Source organism: Nerophis ophidion, linkage group LG05 (genome assembly GCF_033978795.1).
Source record: "Nerophis ophidion isolate RoL-2023_Sa linkage group LG05, RoL_Noph_v1.0, whole genome shotgun sequence".
NCBI classification, from domain to species: domain Eukaryota; kingdom Metazoa; phylum Chordata; class Actinopteri; order Syngnathiformes; family Syngnathidae; genus Nerophis; species Nerophis ophidion.
Window position 1 is genome coordinate 58,051,548 of NC_084615.1, and position 17,837 is coordinate 58,069,384.

Sequence of the window (17,837 nt, forward strand, 5' to 3'; positions counted from 1 at the left end):
GTCCGCTGGGGTGGAGGGAGCATGGGCAGAGACAGAAGCAGACCCAACAAGGCAACCAAGACAGCCGACTCCACTCTCGGCCAGTGTCCAGTTCGCATGGATGAGCGAGGATACGTCCAAGGTGACTGAGGTGTCCGACACCTGCTCACCCAGTCGAGACACCGCGAAGCCTCTCCGTCCCAGTAGCTCAGTGCTAGCTCCACAGTCCTGTCCCCTCATTCGCATCTCCTCCATACATCCAAACAGACTCTGGTGTAGCAGAGACCCTGCAGCTGGTCTTCATGGCCAAAAGGCTCCCGGGAGACAGATCCAAAAGTCCACAAAAAAAGCACCACAGAGGTCACGAAAGGGACACCCCTTGTCACACAGCCTCAAAGGGTCCCGGACCAAAATGCAAAAAAATATAATACCACATGAAAACAAGAGGGAAACACAAAAGGATGACACAAGAGCACAGAGCTCCTGCCTACAGCAGCCACTACAGCAGCGCCATCTTGGAAAAAAAAAAAAAGTACCAATGATTGTCACACACACTAGATGTGGCGAAATTATTCTTTGCATTTCACCCATTACCCTGGATCACACCCTGGGAGGTGAGGGGAACAGTGGGCAGCAGCGGTGCTGCGCCCGGGAATCATTTATGGTGATTTAACCACCAATTCCAACCCTTAATGCTGAGTGCCAAGCAGGGAGGTAATGGGTCCCATTTTTATAGTCTTTGGTATGACTCGGCCGGGATTTGAACTCACGACCTACCGATCTCAGGGCGGACACTCTAACCACTAAGCCACTGAGTAGGGTGAATTGAGAGCTTTGCCTTCCGGCTCAGCTCCTTCTTCACCACAACGGATCGGTACAACGTCCGCATTACTGAGGACGCCGCACCGATCCGCCTGTCGATCTCACAATCCACTCTTCTCTCACTCGTGAACAAGACTCCGAGGTACTTGAACTCCTCCACTTGGGGCAGGGTCTCCACCCCAACCTGGAGATGACACTCCACCCTTTTCCGGGCGAGAACCATGGACTCGGACTTGGAAGTGCTGATTCTCATTCCGGTCGCTTCACACTCGGCTGCGAACCGATCCAGTGAGAGCTGAAGATCCCGGCCAGATGAAGCCATCAAGACCACATCATCTGCAAAAAGCAGAGACCTAATCCAGCGACCACCAAACTGGAACCCCTCAACGCCTTGACTGCGCCTAGAAATTCTGTCCATAAAAGTTATGAACAAAATCAGTGACAAAGGGCAGCCTTGGCGGAGTCCAACCCTCACTGGAAACGTGTCCGACTTACTGCCAAGCTCTGACACTAATCGTACAGGGAGCGGATCGCCACAAGAAGACAGTCCGATTCACCATACTCTCTGAGAACTCCCCACAAGACTTCCCTCTAATGGGCTCACCACCCATAACAGGGGCCATAGAGGTCGGGTGCAATGTGAGCTGAAAAGTGAATTATTATTTCAGTTAAAAAAATGTAAATAAAATTGCTAAGTTGATTCCTGAATAGGCTCTTTTGGAAAAGATGCAGTTAGACGCGAGGCCTGAGGGTGGCAGTAAAGTGACGTCGTTATCAATGAAGTACACAGCTAAAGAAGAAGTCATTCTGTGACGTCTTATCGTAACAACTGTGTATAAAGGTCTCTGCTAACTCCTTATAGCAACGCACACAACGTTCATGCTCAACGTGAGGTAATTTATTTATAAATAGTCAATCTCTATCAGTAAATGTTTACTTTGCTGAAACTTTATCCTACGGACACACTGAAAACTACAATGAATGACCAATGCTCAGCTAATGCTAACCGTCAATGCTACTGGTTAACATCAACTTTAACAGCCGCCATATGTAATGTGCTGCCTTTACTTCTTGATATAAACGTGCTTGATATGAATATTCAGACACATTATTGTTGTTACGTTTTGCTTTGCGCTTGCCGTCTATACTGTCATTACGGTAACTCCACTCTAGAAATTCTGATTAAAGGTCGCCAGTTCCACACGCATGCGCTTCTCAATCACAAGACTATATGTGTCAGGGGTACACTGCTTTTGGTGAATGCACAGTGAATCATATCGTAATATAATGAGCACATGACTATATATTTGTTATACATACATTAAAAAAATTACAATCTACTTCCTAAAAAAACAACGCCCAACATCAGTCTCTTAAATGTCAACTTACACTACTTTTAGTGAGGAAACAATAATAATTTACAAACATTTTTTTTCCAAGATACGACAGTTACAATGTGCTTTACTAAAATACTTAACAGACTTTCGGGGCTCTCCCTTAGAGATAGGGTGAGAAGCTCTGCCATCCGGGAGGAGCTCAAAGTAAAGCCGCTGCTCCTCCACAAGCCAGATGAGGTGGTTCCGGCATCTGGTCAGGATGCCACCCAAACGCCTCCGTAGGCAAGTGTTTAGGGCACGTCCAACCGGTAGGCCACGGGGAAGACCCAGGACACATTGGGAGGACTATGTCTCCCGGCTCGCCTGGGAACGCCCCGGGAAGAGCTGGACGAAGTGGCTGGGGAGAGGAAAGTCTGGGCTTCCCTGCTTAGGCTGCCCGCAACCCGTCCTCGGATAAGCGGAAGAAGATGGATGGATGGATGGATGGACTAAACAGACTTTCACGCAGCTGAGCATAAATTATTAGAGTTTTCAGTGTCAAGAATTGATTCGAAAAGGTGCGTGATTGTCAAATAGGCTGATTTTACAAGCATTTGATGGTGTTTGCTGAGGTCAGCATGTTTTGTTGCCATGGTGAACACAACCTTTTTATTTAGAAAAGAGGCAAGGTCATTTGACAGTGTTTTTTGTCAACTGTGATGATGAAATAATGCAAGCTCATGGAAATGTTGTTTGTTTCCTGAGATGCCTGCTGCTGGTCCATGGGTGTGAGTCGACTGGATGTTTTTTACAGAAGGCTGCTCCTCACCAAACTCTTCATCGGAGGATGGGGAAAACCTGAAGACCTGAAGAGGTAGTGAAACAATACATGAACGTCACAGAGGTATCAGCATTTACAGTACATTACTATTATCTGTGTTGGCCCTGCGATGAGGTGGTGACTTGTCCTTAAGCCTGAGTGAAGGTGTGCCCGCGGCCCTGAGACGAACAAGTGGTAGAAATGGATGGCTGAATAGTATAGATGTGCTGATCTATCAGCCATTGATTAGTATCGGACAATTTCCCTGAAAGTATTTAAATGATAAATGGGTTGTATAGCGCTTTTCTACCTTCAAGGTACTCAAAGCGCTTTGACACTACTTCCACATTTACCCATTCACACACACATTCACACACTGACGGAGGGAGCTGCCATGCAAGGCGCTAACCAGCACCCATCAGGAGCAAGTATGAAGTGACTTGCTCAGGACACAACGGGCGTGACGAGGTTGCTACTAGGTGGGGTTTGAACTAGGGACCCTCGGGTTGTGCACGGTCACGCTTCCACTGCGCCACACCATTGCTGATTTATGCCAATCACAAACGGGGATCCTTTCTGTCTGACACTAATTATTTTTAGTCCCTCGAAATACCAGTGGCTAGCAGCCAAATCATGTGTCTCCATACCCCGTGTGGAGCATTTTCCCCTTAGTTAAAAATGATCACCTCGATAATGGAAAATAAATTGCATTTCTTTTGATTTTGTCAAATTATAAACAGTATGTTTGGAGCAAGTTTAAAAGCAGACAAGATTGTTTTATAAATATCAACGCCACCACAAGGTGGTTAGATTTTAGCACATTTCTGTGACTTATGGGGATCCCAATACACAAAAACAGGTACCAACAGGTAAGACAAGTTGGTTTTGCATAATAGGACTCTATTAGGTCAAGGGTCAGAGGTTTAAGAGACATTTTTAACATTTAATATACAATATATTTTTGTCAGAACCACAAATGATACATCATAATAGAATATTATTGCGATATATGATAGTCTGGCTGTTACAAATATCAATTTAGACCAAATTGACCCAAAAACTGTCACATACCTGTAATGACATCCAAATTATGTATGTCCCGATCCAAATTTTTGGTCTACAATCTGATTCAATTTGTAGTTCTGATCCAATACTTTGACATTATTATATAGAACTGAAAATGTTTTAGAGCAAATAACTAAAGTAAACACAATAAAAAAAATGTATAAATTTACAATTAGCTAGTAATGATGTAAATAAGTGGATTAAATAAATTTGTGGTATTGAATGATACATTCAATTATTTTAACAAAATAAAGTGGCTGGTGCACAATAAGTAAACCAAAGCAAAAACTAATATTGGCTGCCATTTAAATCCTTTGGGTTTTGTAAGGAAGTTCATTTGTGTCCTTATTACAAAAGCTTTTTTTGACACCAAATTTATGTAACTGATTTTTTTGCGTTTGAATTTTGTGAACTGAGATTTTTTGCTGACAATTTAATTAAAAAAACATTTGTGAAAAAAAATGTGTGTATTTAAAAATTATGTGTTTTAAAATTCAGAGTATAAAAATTCAGAGTAAAAAAAATTCAGTGTAAAAACATTCGGCGCTGAAAAGTTGAGTGTTCATAAATTCAGTGTAGAAAAATTTGCTGCTTCAAAAAGCAAGGTTACCTCCAGTAAATTAAGACTGCAGCAACCGATCCTGTCTCAGAACCAGCCAATGAAGTGTCAAGTTTAAAAAAAACTTGACACGAGTCTTGCACAACAGCATAAAAAAGGCAGTTAACTTGGTTACCTGAGCTTAATACAACATAAGCAACAGTTCAATGCCACCCACTGGATATTTTTAAACTATAGAAATGATTCCAATGGTTGAAATCTGCACTTTTGAGTGATATACGGGTTACTATAAGAAGCTCCGCTTCATGCAGACAAGGCCCGGGAAGAGTGGGCTGGGCTTCTTTACACAGCAACAAGCTTACCGCCTGAATACAGCTGAAATAGGCTCCAGCACCCCCAAACATAACCCCCCGCGACCCCGAAAGGGACAAGCGGTAGAAAATTGATGGATGGAAGCCTGAGACGCGGGTGTCAGACGGAGGCAGGTTTCTACAACAAAGTTCTGCAGAACAGTGATATATCAAATACGTGGATGTTTTTTTCTTACTTTGCGTTTATGTTTTGCTGTTTTTGTTGAATCATGGTTGCTTTTGTTCGATTATTGAATATATCGATCAAGGAGGTGGTCTGGAAAGGAGAAGAGCAACAGCAACATTCATATATCCTCAATATTCAGTGTTGTTCATAGTTCATATTGTAAATCTTTCATTCTGTATATTTAAGTACATTCTGACTGTCTTATTCAGTAAAAACTAAAATGTAATTCCTTTTTTCGAGATTGTCTATAATGTTTTTAGTAACAACTCTTATTGTGTGAGTATTGGTATCACCATGTGATCAATTTTTATCCGTTTTTGTGGAATATTTGGGATTTTTTACTAATATACAGCAATATACAGTGTTTAAAGTGTTCATAAAAATAGATCCAAGCACATACAGTACATTAAATGGCCTGTGATACATAGTGCTGCATATCCTGCCTCTTTGTAAGACTCGTGTCACATGACTTTCAATTTGACACCTCATTGGCAGGTTTTGAGAAAGGATTGATTGTTCAGTCTTAATTCACCGAAACTGCGGTAGAAAATGGATGGATGGGTCTTGCGTTTTGCAGTTGCACAATTTTCTGCACTGAATTTTTCAGCACTACATTTTTTTATACTGAATTTTTAAACTCAACATTTTTAAAACACACATTTTACTAACACATTCTTTTCAAATAAAATTGTCAGCATAATTTGATGCAAAAAAATTCAGTTCACAAAATTCAAACACAAAATATTCAGTTACATAAATTCAGCGTCAAAAAAAGCTTTTGTAAGAAAGACACAAAGTAACTTTCATAGTGTAGCGCTCAAAGCCTTACTGTAACCTGACTTTGCCAACAATAACATAACAGCAACAATAATTATAATAATAATCAGAACAAGAAAAAGATAAATATCAATCTGAATAAGTTTGTATCGTTTATACACTTATGCCGTACTAGGTATCGAGTGTATCAACATCTGGATTGATCACCTCTACTTTACATTGGATTTTCAGCAGTTATCCTCTTGTGTCGTCTTGCTCGGTATGAGTGTGTAACATGCTTAGCTATTCCCTTTCCCCCAGTCTTCTACTGATTTGAAATTAATCATATTTCTTATTGTTAATATTATTATTTTCCACTATGGTGGTGAGGAATAGTAACTTAAAAGTGCTTCTCACTCTGGATAGACATGTTCGTTGCAGCTTGCTCTCAAATTACACTAGGGCTGCATGATTTTGAAAAGAAAACCTACCGCTACTTGCTAATTACTGCCAAAAATTGCATTAGCGATTTGATTTTAAGCACACGAAAGTGCTTAAATGATAAGTGAAGGAAGTCAGTTAACTGTCTGTCAATCAACATATTCTTGTCTCAAGTAGCCACACTTTAAAACAATATGCAATAATTTACTTTAAACAATGTTTGGGTTTATGTATACAACACTCATGTTTGCTTACACTGTTCTTGGCCGCTTGTCATTGCTTCTTTGTCGTCTAGTTACCAGGCCTCTTACTGCTTTGCCGTAGAAGTTCCTTCAGGCATTTTACTTTGCCACCATTAAAAAGTTTGCATGTCCTCCCCATGAAAGCGTGGGTTCCCTCCGGGTACTCCGGCTTCCTCCCACCTCCAAAGACATGCACCTGGGGATAGGTTGATTGGCTACACTAAATTGGCCTTAGTGTGAATGTTGTCTGTATATCTGTGTTGGGCCTGTGATGAATTGTCCAGGGTTTACCCCGCCTTCCGCCCGATTGTAGCTGAGATAGGCACCAGCGCCCCTCGCGAACCCAGAGGGAATAAGCGGTAGAAAATGGAAGGATGGATGGAAAATAAATCAGATACTTTACAGTAATACAATGCAAGTATTGTTTGTTATTAGCACACTGACTGCATCGGCTGCAGCGCACACAGAGCTGTTTCCTGTAACCACTTTTGATTGGTCAGCAGGGCAAGGATGCAAGGCTTTATAATTCAGATTCAGTTGAAAAGAGAAAATTAAAAGACTACAACCTTTTGCGATTGATAATTGCAATAGCTAAAACCTCAATGTCGATTCAATGTGCAACACTTACTTGTGTCTAACAAGGTACATTATATGAAATGTAATTATGTTTCCCTGAGAGTGTGCATCTTTTTTAAAGGAAATCTTTACGTGAGTAAAAGCTTTAGTCCCGCAAACACTGGGACACAGTTGCCAAAGAGATTGACTGTGCTTGTCAGCTCATAAGCCGATCGCCAATCAGTCAAAAATGGCAAATATGGCCGCCGATGCAATGATTATTGTAGAGTAATGCAACGCAAGTGGCGTTTGTTTTCAAGACAGTGTCTGCATTGGCTGCAGCGCACAAAACTTGCTGTTCCTTGTAACTTACCCGGTGCTCAGGGGTGCAAGGCTTGACAATTCCGATTTAAAGACAGAGGGGATAAAAAAACAACAACCTTTGCCTCTTGCAGTTTTGCTGGAATTAAAACCTTGTGCAATTCTACTTCCTTCACTTGTTTGACAAGGAGATTCCACCTGAGATGTGCAAGATATATTTGAACTGTTGTGTTCCACAGAATCTTTGAGTTCCGTAAGGTGATAGCAGACAGGGAGAGATGTAAATCTTTGGTGCCCAAGGACTACCCCGTTTATATCAACAAGGTAGACATATTTTCCATAACCATTGTGTGTTGTTATAGAATGTTGTATGAGTCTTCTTTTGTATTTTTGAACAGACAGAGGAGCACACAGATTGTTACATCCATGACGGTGTCTTCATTTCACCTCTCGACCACTTGGTGCCTGGAATTCTGCCTCCAGAGGCCGTAAAAGCAAGGTATTGATACGTTTTTGGTGCGATGTAGAAACGTTTCATGTTTTGTTTGTATACAGCGAGGTGGACTTTGTTTAGCTGTGTTATTATCTCTAAAGTATGTTTTGTTTGTACACTGCTAGCTTGTCTGTGTATTCATCTTATTACGAACCTCACTCTTCTTGTCAGTTAGAGCTATGAATGCAGACCTTACGCAGTCCAGAAAAGGCGACTTTGAATAATTATGATTATGATTACAATTAGTATTTATCATAAAACAATTGAGGTCCTACTTTATCAGTAATGACTTTTGCTGTTGTTGATTTATTTTCCTCGTAACAATCCATCTCTATATTTGTCTCATTAGTGTATCTTTCATACTTACAGTCTTTCATTTGATATTGTGTTAGGCCGAAATATACAAAGACTGCTCTTTTGGAATGAAATCCTAACAGCTTCTGGAGATCATTTATTGTCTCCAACATGCAGAGCCATACAAGAGAGCAGAGAAGACACAGCTCTGGTATACCTCTTGTTAATACTGCTGGATGTGCCGATGCTGAATTTTCCGTTGCACAACTTACTGTTGTGCAGACATTTAGAAAACAAGGAAGCTCATTTTAAAAATAATCCACAGGATTTTTTTGAGACCCAGCTAAGGCTAAATAATAATACAGACCACGCTGTCATCAAACAACATGGTGTCTTGGCAATTGATAACCTTCAAGACTCCATCATTGATTTTTTTAATTCATTGTCTTGTTTTCTGTTTCTAATTGCTATCTCCTATAATGTATTGCCTTATTCTACATGTTATTTATTTGCATTCCTTATTGTAAAGTGTCATTGAGTTATCAGAAAAGCACTTGTAAATACAATGCATTATTAGGTTTATTACCTCATAGCTGGCTGTGTAAACAGATACAGCAGTCCTCGAACATATCCTGGTGTGTATGTGCGCACTTTTATGCGCTTCTGCAAATATTTCCCAAAAAAGTGAACTGTTAAACCCCACAGAACTCAAGTAAAGTACTCCTGCAAACTTAAACATCTACAGGATGAACCCCCTATACCTAGTAGGGGGCATATGACATCAGGTCAAATGTCTGGTAACTACTGTGCATGAGCTCAATTCAATTTAATTATTTATTTAGAATAGGGACAGCACATATTAGTGAACATACATGTATAATGTAAATAGGTGATGCAATACGAAATGTGAGACAGAGTAGTTTTCCCCTTTGGATGATGTGTTTTTGCATTAGTAATTCTTGCAAAAAGTTAATTACCACCTGTAGTTTCAAGACAGGTTGGTGTATACATACAATCCAACGACAATAATACTCCAATAAAACAGACAATAGTCAGGATCAACACAGCGGACAAAATAACATTCAGGTAATATAAAGGATAGTTAAAAAACTGGTAATTACTTTAAAAATAACGGAACAATTAAATAAAAAATAAAATAAAAAGGAGGAATGTATATGTATTGCTTTGCACATTGCCCAGATAATGTGCCAGGATATATTGCACACGGCCCAAATAAAGTGTCATGATGTATTTTAATGTCAGATGTAAATGTGTAAATTATTTTTAAGTGCTCATTTTATGACATTGATTACATTTCCTTTTATCGTTGTGTTTATTTGTGTGATCACAAATCTGTTAACCTTTGCACCATTCATTGGACTTTATGCACTTAAAGTAATTGAGAGCTGACTCTGTCCTAGACTGTCCACTATACAAGATGGATGAGGTGGCTGACATAAGGATGTAGGCTAAGTCGACATCCATAATGTTTGATCCGTCTCACTCCATGTTTGACCCTGTAGAGACCTGAGTAGTTCCTTCAGCAACACAGTTAGAGTCACAGTGCAGGAAGGAGCGCTATCACAGGTCGTTTCTACCTACAACATCTGAGTAGCTCCTTCAGCAACACACTGTTACATTCACTGTGTAGGAAGGAGCGCTATCACAGGTCATTTCTACCTACAGCCATAATAGTCAACAGCACACTAATGTGAATTATGAAATTTTGCAGCGTGTGCAATATATAAAATAGCGTATACTATTAGTAGGCGTGTTGTTTGTGATTTACTAACACTGCATGTGCAATTGTAAAGAGTTGCAGACCACCTTATCTAAATTAAGATTTTGTGTAAACTAGACAGGGCATCGGCGACATTTATTTACTGCACATACATTTTATCATTTTCCTACCGATGGTGTTATGCTATGTTTTCAAACATGCAGGAGACATGTACCACTTTTATGGGAATATTAGACGCAGTATGGCAATTCATCTTCTTTTACCACTGAAGGTGCACTCATTGGTGAGAGGCTGCACTTACTCCTCAAAACGCAAAAAAAATGCATACTAAAAGGCGTTTTTTTTCATATAAGAAATATTTTGATGATATATATTCCATGTAAAATAAACATCATTATAAATATTAAATTACATCAAAACACATAAATGGAATTTGTTTTAATAAGTCCTTTAATACTCTAGCAGCTATAACATTTTAAAAAGATGTTGCTGAATTGACAAGATGTCTAATATTTTTTATTTCTGACCGCCAAAAATGTTCACACACGTAAGACGGAAGATTTTCATCCGTCCATCGTCTGTCCGTGCAGCGTGTGGAACTGTCAGTTTGCACGTCCTTTTGACACGTGCTAAATAAGCCGCTAAATCGTGATGAACGTTGATAAATCACAGTGCGTGTGCAAAATAATTATATTTGCATCTTCTCCTTCCAGTATTGTGGGTGTTTTTATGATCAACATAGAGTTTGCATGTCAATATAGACCAGTGTATGTAGCACTTGGCTTCACTGTAACCACAGTGGGAGACAAGGAAAAACTGATGTGTTGTTTCGTTGAATTTGAATAAACTTACAATGTTATGCAGAGGTATGTTAAAACTATTTTATAGGCAAATTATACTATTTTTAGTCACGGTGGAAAGTGAAGGGCTCAAAATATTTTCTTCCTGGGGGTGGCTTTGCAGAAAATATTTCAGAAGCACTGATATAGACAGAGACACGCCTTATTGTGCTCACTTAACAGAAGCAATCCACTTTGCACACGTTAAGTAGATTAATTTAGCGTGTGCTATCAAGTTTGCGCATGCTTGAGTCGAATACACAAAAACCTTTAGTAAATCAGGCCCAATGTGCGTTGTTTGGATCCAATGTTATTATTTTTACTCATTTTATTTTTTCATTGTTTTTATTATATTACACTTTTTCACTCTTGGTAAAATCTGCCCTGCAATCACAGAATTTCCATAATGGAGTTTGGGTAAAGTCTATACGAATGTATCTATGGTGGCTTATTTTGCAGCTCTACTGAAACAAAAAGCAAAAACACTGAGTCACTGGGTGTTTAATCCAACTTAAACCGAGACAGTGTAGGAAAGCTCAATACATTGTATTTTGCACCTCAAACTGAATCATACCAAAACTAGGGTGTATGAAAACTGAGGTAGTACTGTACTTGTATTTCTTTTTCAGGTTTCAGTTCATAGTACCAAAGAGATGGCAATGCAACAGGCCAGTATGCATCCACCTGGCAGGCACTGGCGACCATGTAAGATCCTTTTTATGTATTTATTTCAATATCCCATGTATTTATTGTATTTAAATTCATGTATTTCTACTCCATGTTTATGTTCCATGTGTTTATTGTATTTATATTATGTTCATGTCTTAATTTTTTTATTGTAGTTTTTCTGGCGTCGAAGGACGCTGATGGCCCGACCCATGATCAAAGAGGCAGGAATGGCTTCCCTGCTTCTGGAGAACCCTTATTATATCCTTCTTTATTTAAATTATAACACTGTAACACACATTTTAGTGACTGTATAAGTTGTTGTTGGACTTTCAATGCATAGTCTTGATTTGAAACGTTTGTGAGGACACGTAAAACTATGATTATAGTGATAATCTGTCTTATATTATATTCACTCTTTTTGATTATAATAAATGAAACACCACAAATATTGATTATGAATAAATTATATTAAATTTAAAGTAATCCAACGCGACACTGATTAATCTTGTTAAATTTTCAAATCATCTGACAGCATTACACAAACATTATGCTAACAACATGGACCCTTGTTTTTTAAATAAATGTTGCAGAAGTATTTGACTGTCATCTGAATTCTGCTATGTGTGTTTCTGTTGTCCACTTCCAAATTGTGTAATCTTTGACACGTTTTCCACATGGCTATCGTAAACCAAAGGACCAGAGGTAAATTTCAAATGCTCAATCCCTGACACACACAAACATTTACTCTCATAATTACTGTTTACACTCAGCCTTACACAGTGGTGTGTCGTCAACGCCAGGAAGGCCTTCCCTGTTGGCCTAACATAAATCATGATCACAAATTATTAAAAGTTTATTTTATTTGTAATTTACCTACCATACATATATAAAAGTATTCATCATATTCTCTTCATGTTATATTAAGCTCTAGTGTTGCTTATTTTTACGTTAGAGCTTTTATTCAATCAGCGCTGTATGAATGCTGCCAGAGGCCTTCTGACTCAACATTAGCAGCGGCTGTGCAGTGTAAGTGAACAGAGGACATCTAATTGATAGACAGTTGGGATAACCAATCAAATCACAAGTTGTTGACAGTAGCCCATCTAGGTAGCCTTACGTTAAACGAGACTGTGATCTGATACTCACTTGTCACTTCAAAGTAAGTATCCAATCAAAAGTTGTGATTTGCGAAAGCAGGAAGTAGCACCGCAGCCAAATCACTGGTATGCTCCTTTTCAACCAAAGAAGGAGAGCAAAACATTGATTAGGTCGCAAATATATATTTGTAAAACTATTTTCAGGAAGGTTATTTAAAGGGAAACTAGATCTTGTGAGAAGGGACCTTCTCTGGAAGCAAGCTAAGCTGTCCCGGAAGTGAAATGGTTTGGCCGCCACTTTCACTCAAATCAACCAACTACAAGCTGTACCACTGGCTCATACAGTGTCTAATAGGTTCTACTAATTGTGAGTTCAAACATTCAATTTATGTTTTTCACCTTTAATACGTTTTTTACAATTATTTTAGTTTTGACAGTACCAAGTAATATATGTTTTAATTGCTGATGCGGGTTTATTGATTTTTATATGCACCGAAAAATAGCCCGTTTTCTACACTGTTGATTTGATTCAATGCCCGGTATTGTGAAAGTGTGTTGCAGTATAGTATTTCTCCAGCTGTGGTCATGTCGTGACATAAATTATGGTATTTCTAGAGGTATTTATTGAAGTCGGACTAAGTAGGACATCACTGAAGGACTAGGTGGGAAAAGCACGGCCCGCCACTGGCCTTACATAACACATTACAGTAACTACTTATTACCAAGACAATCAGCCTTACATAACACCAGAATTACCAGGAACTACTTATTAATAGGACAGTCTGCCTCATGTAACATCAACATGACCATGAATTGATTAATGTGGACCCTGACTTAAACAATTTATAAAACTGATTTGGGTGTTACCATTTAGTGGTCTATTGTACGGAATATGTACTGTACTGTGCAATCTACTAATAAAAGTTGCAATCAATCAATCAATCAATGACCAGGAACTACTTATCACCAGGACAATCAACCTAATGTAACACCAACATTACCTACAACTACTTATCACCAGGACAATTTAACTCCAAGCGACCCCGAGCAGGACAATTATCCAAACACAACACCAACATGACCAGGAACTTCTTATTACCAGGACAGTTGGCCTCATATAACACCGACATTACTGGGAACTTGAACTACCAGGAATATCTGACATTTCCTGAAAGTTAATAAAACTCTGCCTATACCATTTTGAGTTATGTTGCTTCGTGTTTTTGTTCATCACAAACATAATCACATGATGTCATCTGTTTCAGGCGATCCTGTCTAAAAAATGTGTCAGACTTGTTTGTGATGGGAGGAGCTCTGATCTTGGAGTCCTCTGTGCTTCTTCATTGGCTGGAAAGTGAGGGTTACTCTCCTGTGGGAATGACGGGCATCTCTATGGGAGGATATGTAAGTGAAACATCATCAGATGCCTCTGCAATTCTTCTCAACTAAGCTGTATGCTGGAATTTCAGCTATTAATGGATTATATGTTTTATATGTAGTGTTGTACAATTGTATATATATATATATATATATATATATATATATATATATATATATCGACCCCAAAAGGGAATAAGCGGTAGAAAATGGATGGATGGATGGATATATATATATATATATATATATATATATATATATATATATATATATATATATATATGAATATATATATACATGAATATATATATATACACATAAATATATATATTTATGTGTATATAAATATATATACATAAATATATATATTTATGTATATACGACCCCGAGAGGGACAAGTGGTAGAAAATGGATGGATAAAAATGTGTGTGTGTGTGTGTGTGTGTGTGTGTGTGTGTGTGTGTGTGTGTGTGTGTGTGTGTGTGTGTGTGTGTGTGTGTGTGTGTGTGTGTGTGTTTGTGTGTGTGTGTGTGTGTGTGTGTGTATATATCCATCCATCCATTTCTACCACATTCCCTTTGGGGGGGCGGCGCTGGTGCCCATCTCAGCTACAATTATATATACATACACACAATTGTTGGTATGATAAAATTTTCCTCTATTCAAGCTTTGATTTAAAAAATATTTGTGTTTGACCCAAGATGTCATCATTAGCAGTGACGAACTGGCCAAAGCCCATCCCTCTTATTCCCTGCCTGTCCTGGTCTACTGCCTCCAGTGTATTCACCACGGTAGTTATGCTCCGCCTCCTACACCACATTATTCCTCATATTTTTATACAAGGCTCAAACCTATGATTATTATTATAATCAAAAAGGTGGGAATTACATTCCATATTATCTAACAAGATGGAAGAAACTATGATTTACATTTGCCAAATTTAGGAAGATTCCAAAATAATAACACACCTTCAAGCATAATTTCACATACATGGAATTCATTCTTTTTCCCAAAAATATTTTTTCTTCTGTGTGTTTTTCTAGGGTGTGCTGAGTAAAGCAGTCAAATGGACGGAGCTGGAGAAGCAATATGCTATTAACTCTGTGTATGAAGAAGAGATAATTAATCTGTTGGAGTATTGTGGGGTTTGTTGTCTTCCTTTTTACACATCACACACTATTTGAAATTAAGTATTATTCTGTATGTACATGTCATCATAGCCAATATATATGTGTATTTGAAATCAAGTATTTACACTATATGTACATGGAATTGTAAACAATATTTTGGAATCAAGTATTTACATGTTTAAATGTAATTACATACAATAACTTCATTAATTTCTGTTTTAAATCAAGTATTTACACATTTAATTATTGACAATATTGGCTCTTTGTAAAAAGGCAACTTGTTTAGAGATTGACAACTTTTGGTTTTCATCTTTGTTATAATCAGGCGGACTCCTTCAAGATGACTGAAAGAAATGCGAAGGACTCTTTGATGGGTTCTTTAGAGCATGAACTGAATCTGCCGAGAGAAGTCCGAGTGGGTCAGTACTGCAGACCGGAAGGAAAGATGGAGGATGGAGCAAGCCTGTGGATTGGTGAACATTGTGGAGACAATGTTGAGCGTTTATTATCAGTGGACAACACCAAAACAACTTCAGACATCTTACCCAGGTGATCATGCCAATATGGTTAATGCGCATGCATGATGGATATTATTTTCTTTTGTCTCAAACGTGTTTGCTTTTCAGTGCGTTTGAAGCCAACAAAGTACCTAGTGGGACTCATTTGGTGAAAAACTGCCGACCGTCATTACACAGGGAGTCCATCGGCTTCATGAAGGGAGTAATGGACGAGTGTACACACATGGCCAACTTCTCTGGTTAGTCATTGCCATTTGCTTCATGACTTCCATGATTTCATTAGTGTCAGACTCATATTAATCCTACTCATTTCCCTGCTAGTGCCTGTGGACACCAGTCTCATCATCGTGCTGCAGGCCAGAGAAGATGCCTATGTCCCTCGGACAGGAGTCCTCAGCCTGCAGGAAATTTGGCCCGGATGTGAAGTTCGTTTTCTGAATGGAGGACATATCAGCGCTTATCTGTTCAAACAAAGCATCTTCAGGTATCAAATAAAGTTATCTTGATAGACAGCAATATTCAGTTCATTTAACATAAGCTTTACACAGTCAGGCATAAATGGAAAATTTGGACTTAAAATAACTAAGTCACCTTTTCCGCACCACCTTATATATGTGCATGTATGTATTTACATGTATACACAGAATAGTACATGTATGTATTTAATTATTAATAACAAACAAAACTATTCAGTTGTATCAATCTTTAGTGGTTTCAGGTGATCCCATGTATACCTTATATATGTGCATGTATTTATTTACATGTATACACAGAGTAGTACATGTATGTATGTATGTATGTATGTAATTATTATTAACATTGATTGATTGATACTTTTATAAGTAGATTGCACAGTTCAGTACATATTCCGTACAATTGACCACTAAATGGTAACACCCGAATAAGTTTTTCAACTTGTTTAAGTCGGGGTCCACGTTAATCAATTCATGGTACAAACATAACTATTCAGTTGTATCAATGTTCATTGGTTTCAGGTGATCTCATGAAAATGGTGACAGTAGTATTTGTAAACAAAAAGAATGATTATAGCTATTACTGGTGAAATTAACAATGCGGTGAGCTAGAGTCTATCCCAGCTGACCTGGACAAAATTGACCCTGGACTGGTCATCAGTGAATGACCAGACACATATGTTATACACTCATATTCTATAAACACGCTTTCACACTCACACAGTCCGAGTGTGAAGTAATCCCATGTTAAATGCATGAAAGTGCTGACTGAATCACTACAATCACGATGTTTTGCATTTTACATGCTTTTTTGTAAGGTGCCTTGCAAATGTAAGGTGCCTTTATTTAAAGTTGACTCCTTTATTTTTAGTGTACTTATTGTTGACTCGTGTTTTCATTTTAGGCAAGCCATATATGATGCATTCAACAGATTCTGCCAGAAATATCCTAACATGGTATAACTATGGCAACGTGATCTCCCTGTGACATGTTCAGCAAGATGGTACTGAGTGCGTGTGTGTGTGCGTGCACATGTTTTTTTTTATGTGCAATGTAATCATGTGACCATAAAAGTGGAATTGGCATACATTTTGATACTATATGTTGTATTGCAGATGACAGTCATCCACTTGCATGTCATGACTTTTATAACAAACAGAATACGTTTTTAAAAGTTTCATTTGCTTGAACTTGTGATTGTGACTGCCCTTAAACACACATTTTGCCAATTGAAGCCATTTGTGTACTTGTCTCTTTTTATAGAATACTCTTTCTATGACTCTCAAAGATATTCATACCAACGACGCAACCTGTTCAAGATCTAAATCGTAGAAATTATTGTTGTATTATGTTACAGTGGCCCAAAGTGCAAACCATAGTTTACATTTTATGCAGAATTTTATGCCCAGAATTACTGGGCTTCACGGTGGGAGAGGGGTTAGTGCGTTTGCCTCACAATACGAAGGTCCTGCAGTCCTGGGTTCAATCCCAGGCTCGGGATCTTCCTGTGTGGAGTTTGCATGTTCTCCCCGTGAATGCGTGGGTTCCCTCCGGGTAATCCGGTTTCCTCCCACTTCCAAAGACATGCACCTGGGGATAGGTTGATTGGCAACACTAAAATTGGCCCTAGTGTGTGAATGTGAGTGTGAATGTTATCTGTCTATCTGTGTTGGCCCTGCAATGATGTGACAACTTGTCCAGGGTGTACGCCGCCCTCCGCCCGATTGTAGCTGAGATAGGCGCCAGCGCCCCCCGCTACCCCAAAAGGGAATAAGTGGTAGAAAATGGATGGA

General features: G+C 38.7%; 1 protein-coding gene across 1 annotated transcript; it reads left to right on the forward strand.

Moving 5' to 3' along the window:
* The first annotated feature begins 1,535 nt into the window (after positions 1 to 1,535).
* On the forward strand, positions 1,536 to 17,278 carry abhd18 (abhydrolase domain containing 18). The gene is made up of 14 exons (XM_061901611.1): positions 1,536 to 1,694; positions 2,883 to 2,991; positions 7,653 to 7,737; positions 7,812 to 7,912; positions 11,410 to 11,485; positions 11,623 to 11,707; positions 12,124 to 12,151; positions 13,812 to 13,950; positions 14,625 to 14,714; positions 14,967 to 15,068; positions 15,379 to 15,602; positions 15,680 to 15,810; positions 15,893 to 16,055; positions 16,949 to 17,278. Exons 2-14 carry the CDS (start codon positions 2,900 to 2,902, stop codon positions 17,004 to 17,006), a joined length of 1,374 nt encoding a protein of 457 aa, XP_061757595.1. The 5' UTR covers positions 1,536 to 1,694; positions 2,883 to 2,899; the 3' UTR covers positions 17,007 to 17,278.
* Positions 17,279 to 17,837: the final 559 nt, after the last annotated feature.

What these genes read in the sequence shown, in the direction of transcription:
- abhd18 (XM_061901611.1), top strand. Translation starts at nt 2,900, where the DNA reads ATGGGTGTGAGTCGACTGGATGTTTTTTACAGAAGGCTGCTCCTCACC. An exon ending in GCATCTCTATGGGAGGATAT is followed by an intron (nt 13,951 to 14,624) that starts GTAAGTGAAACA and finishes GTTTGACCCAAG; the next exon opens with ATGTCATCATTAGCAGTGAC. An exon ending in ATCTGTTGGAGTATTGTGGG is followed by an intron (nt 15,069 to 15,378) that starts GTTTGTTGTCTT and finishes TGTTATAATCAG; the next exon opens with GCGGACTCCTTCAAGATGAC.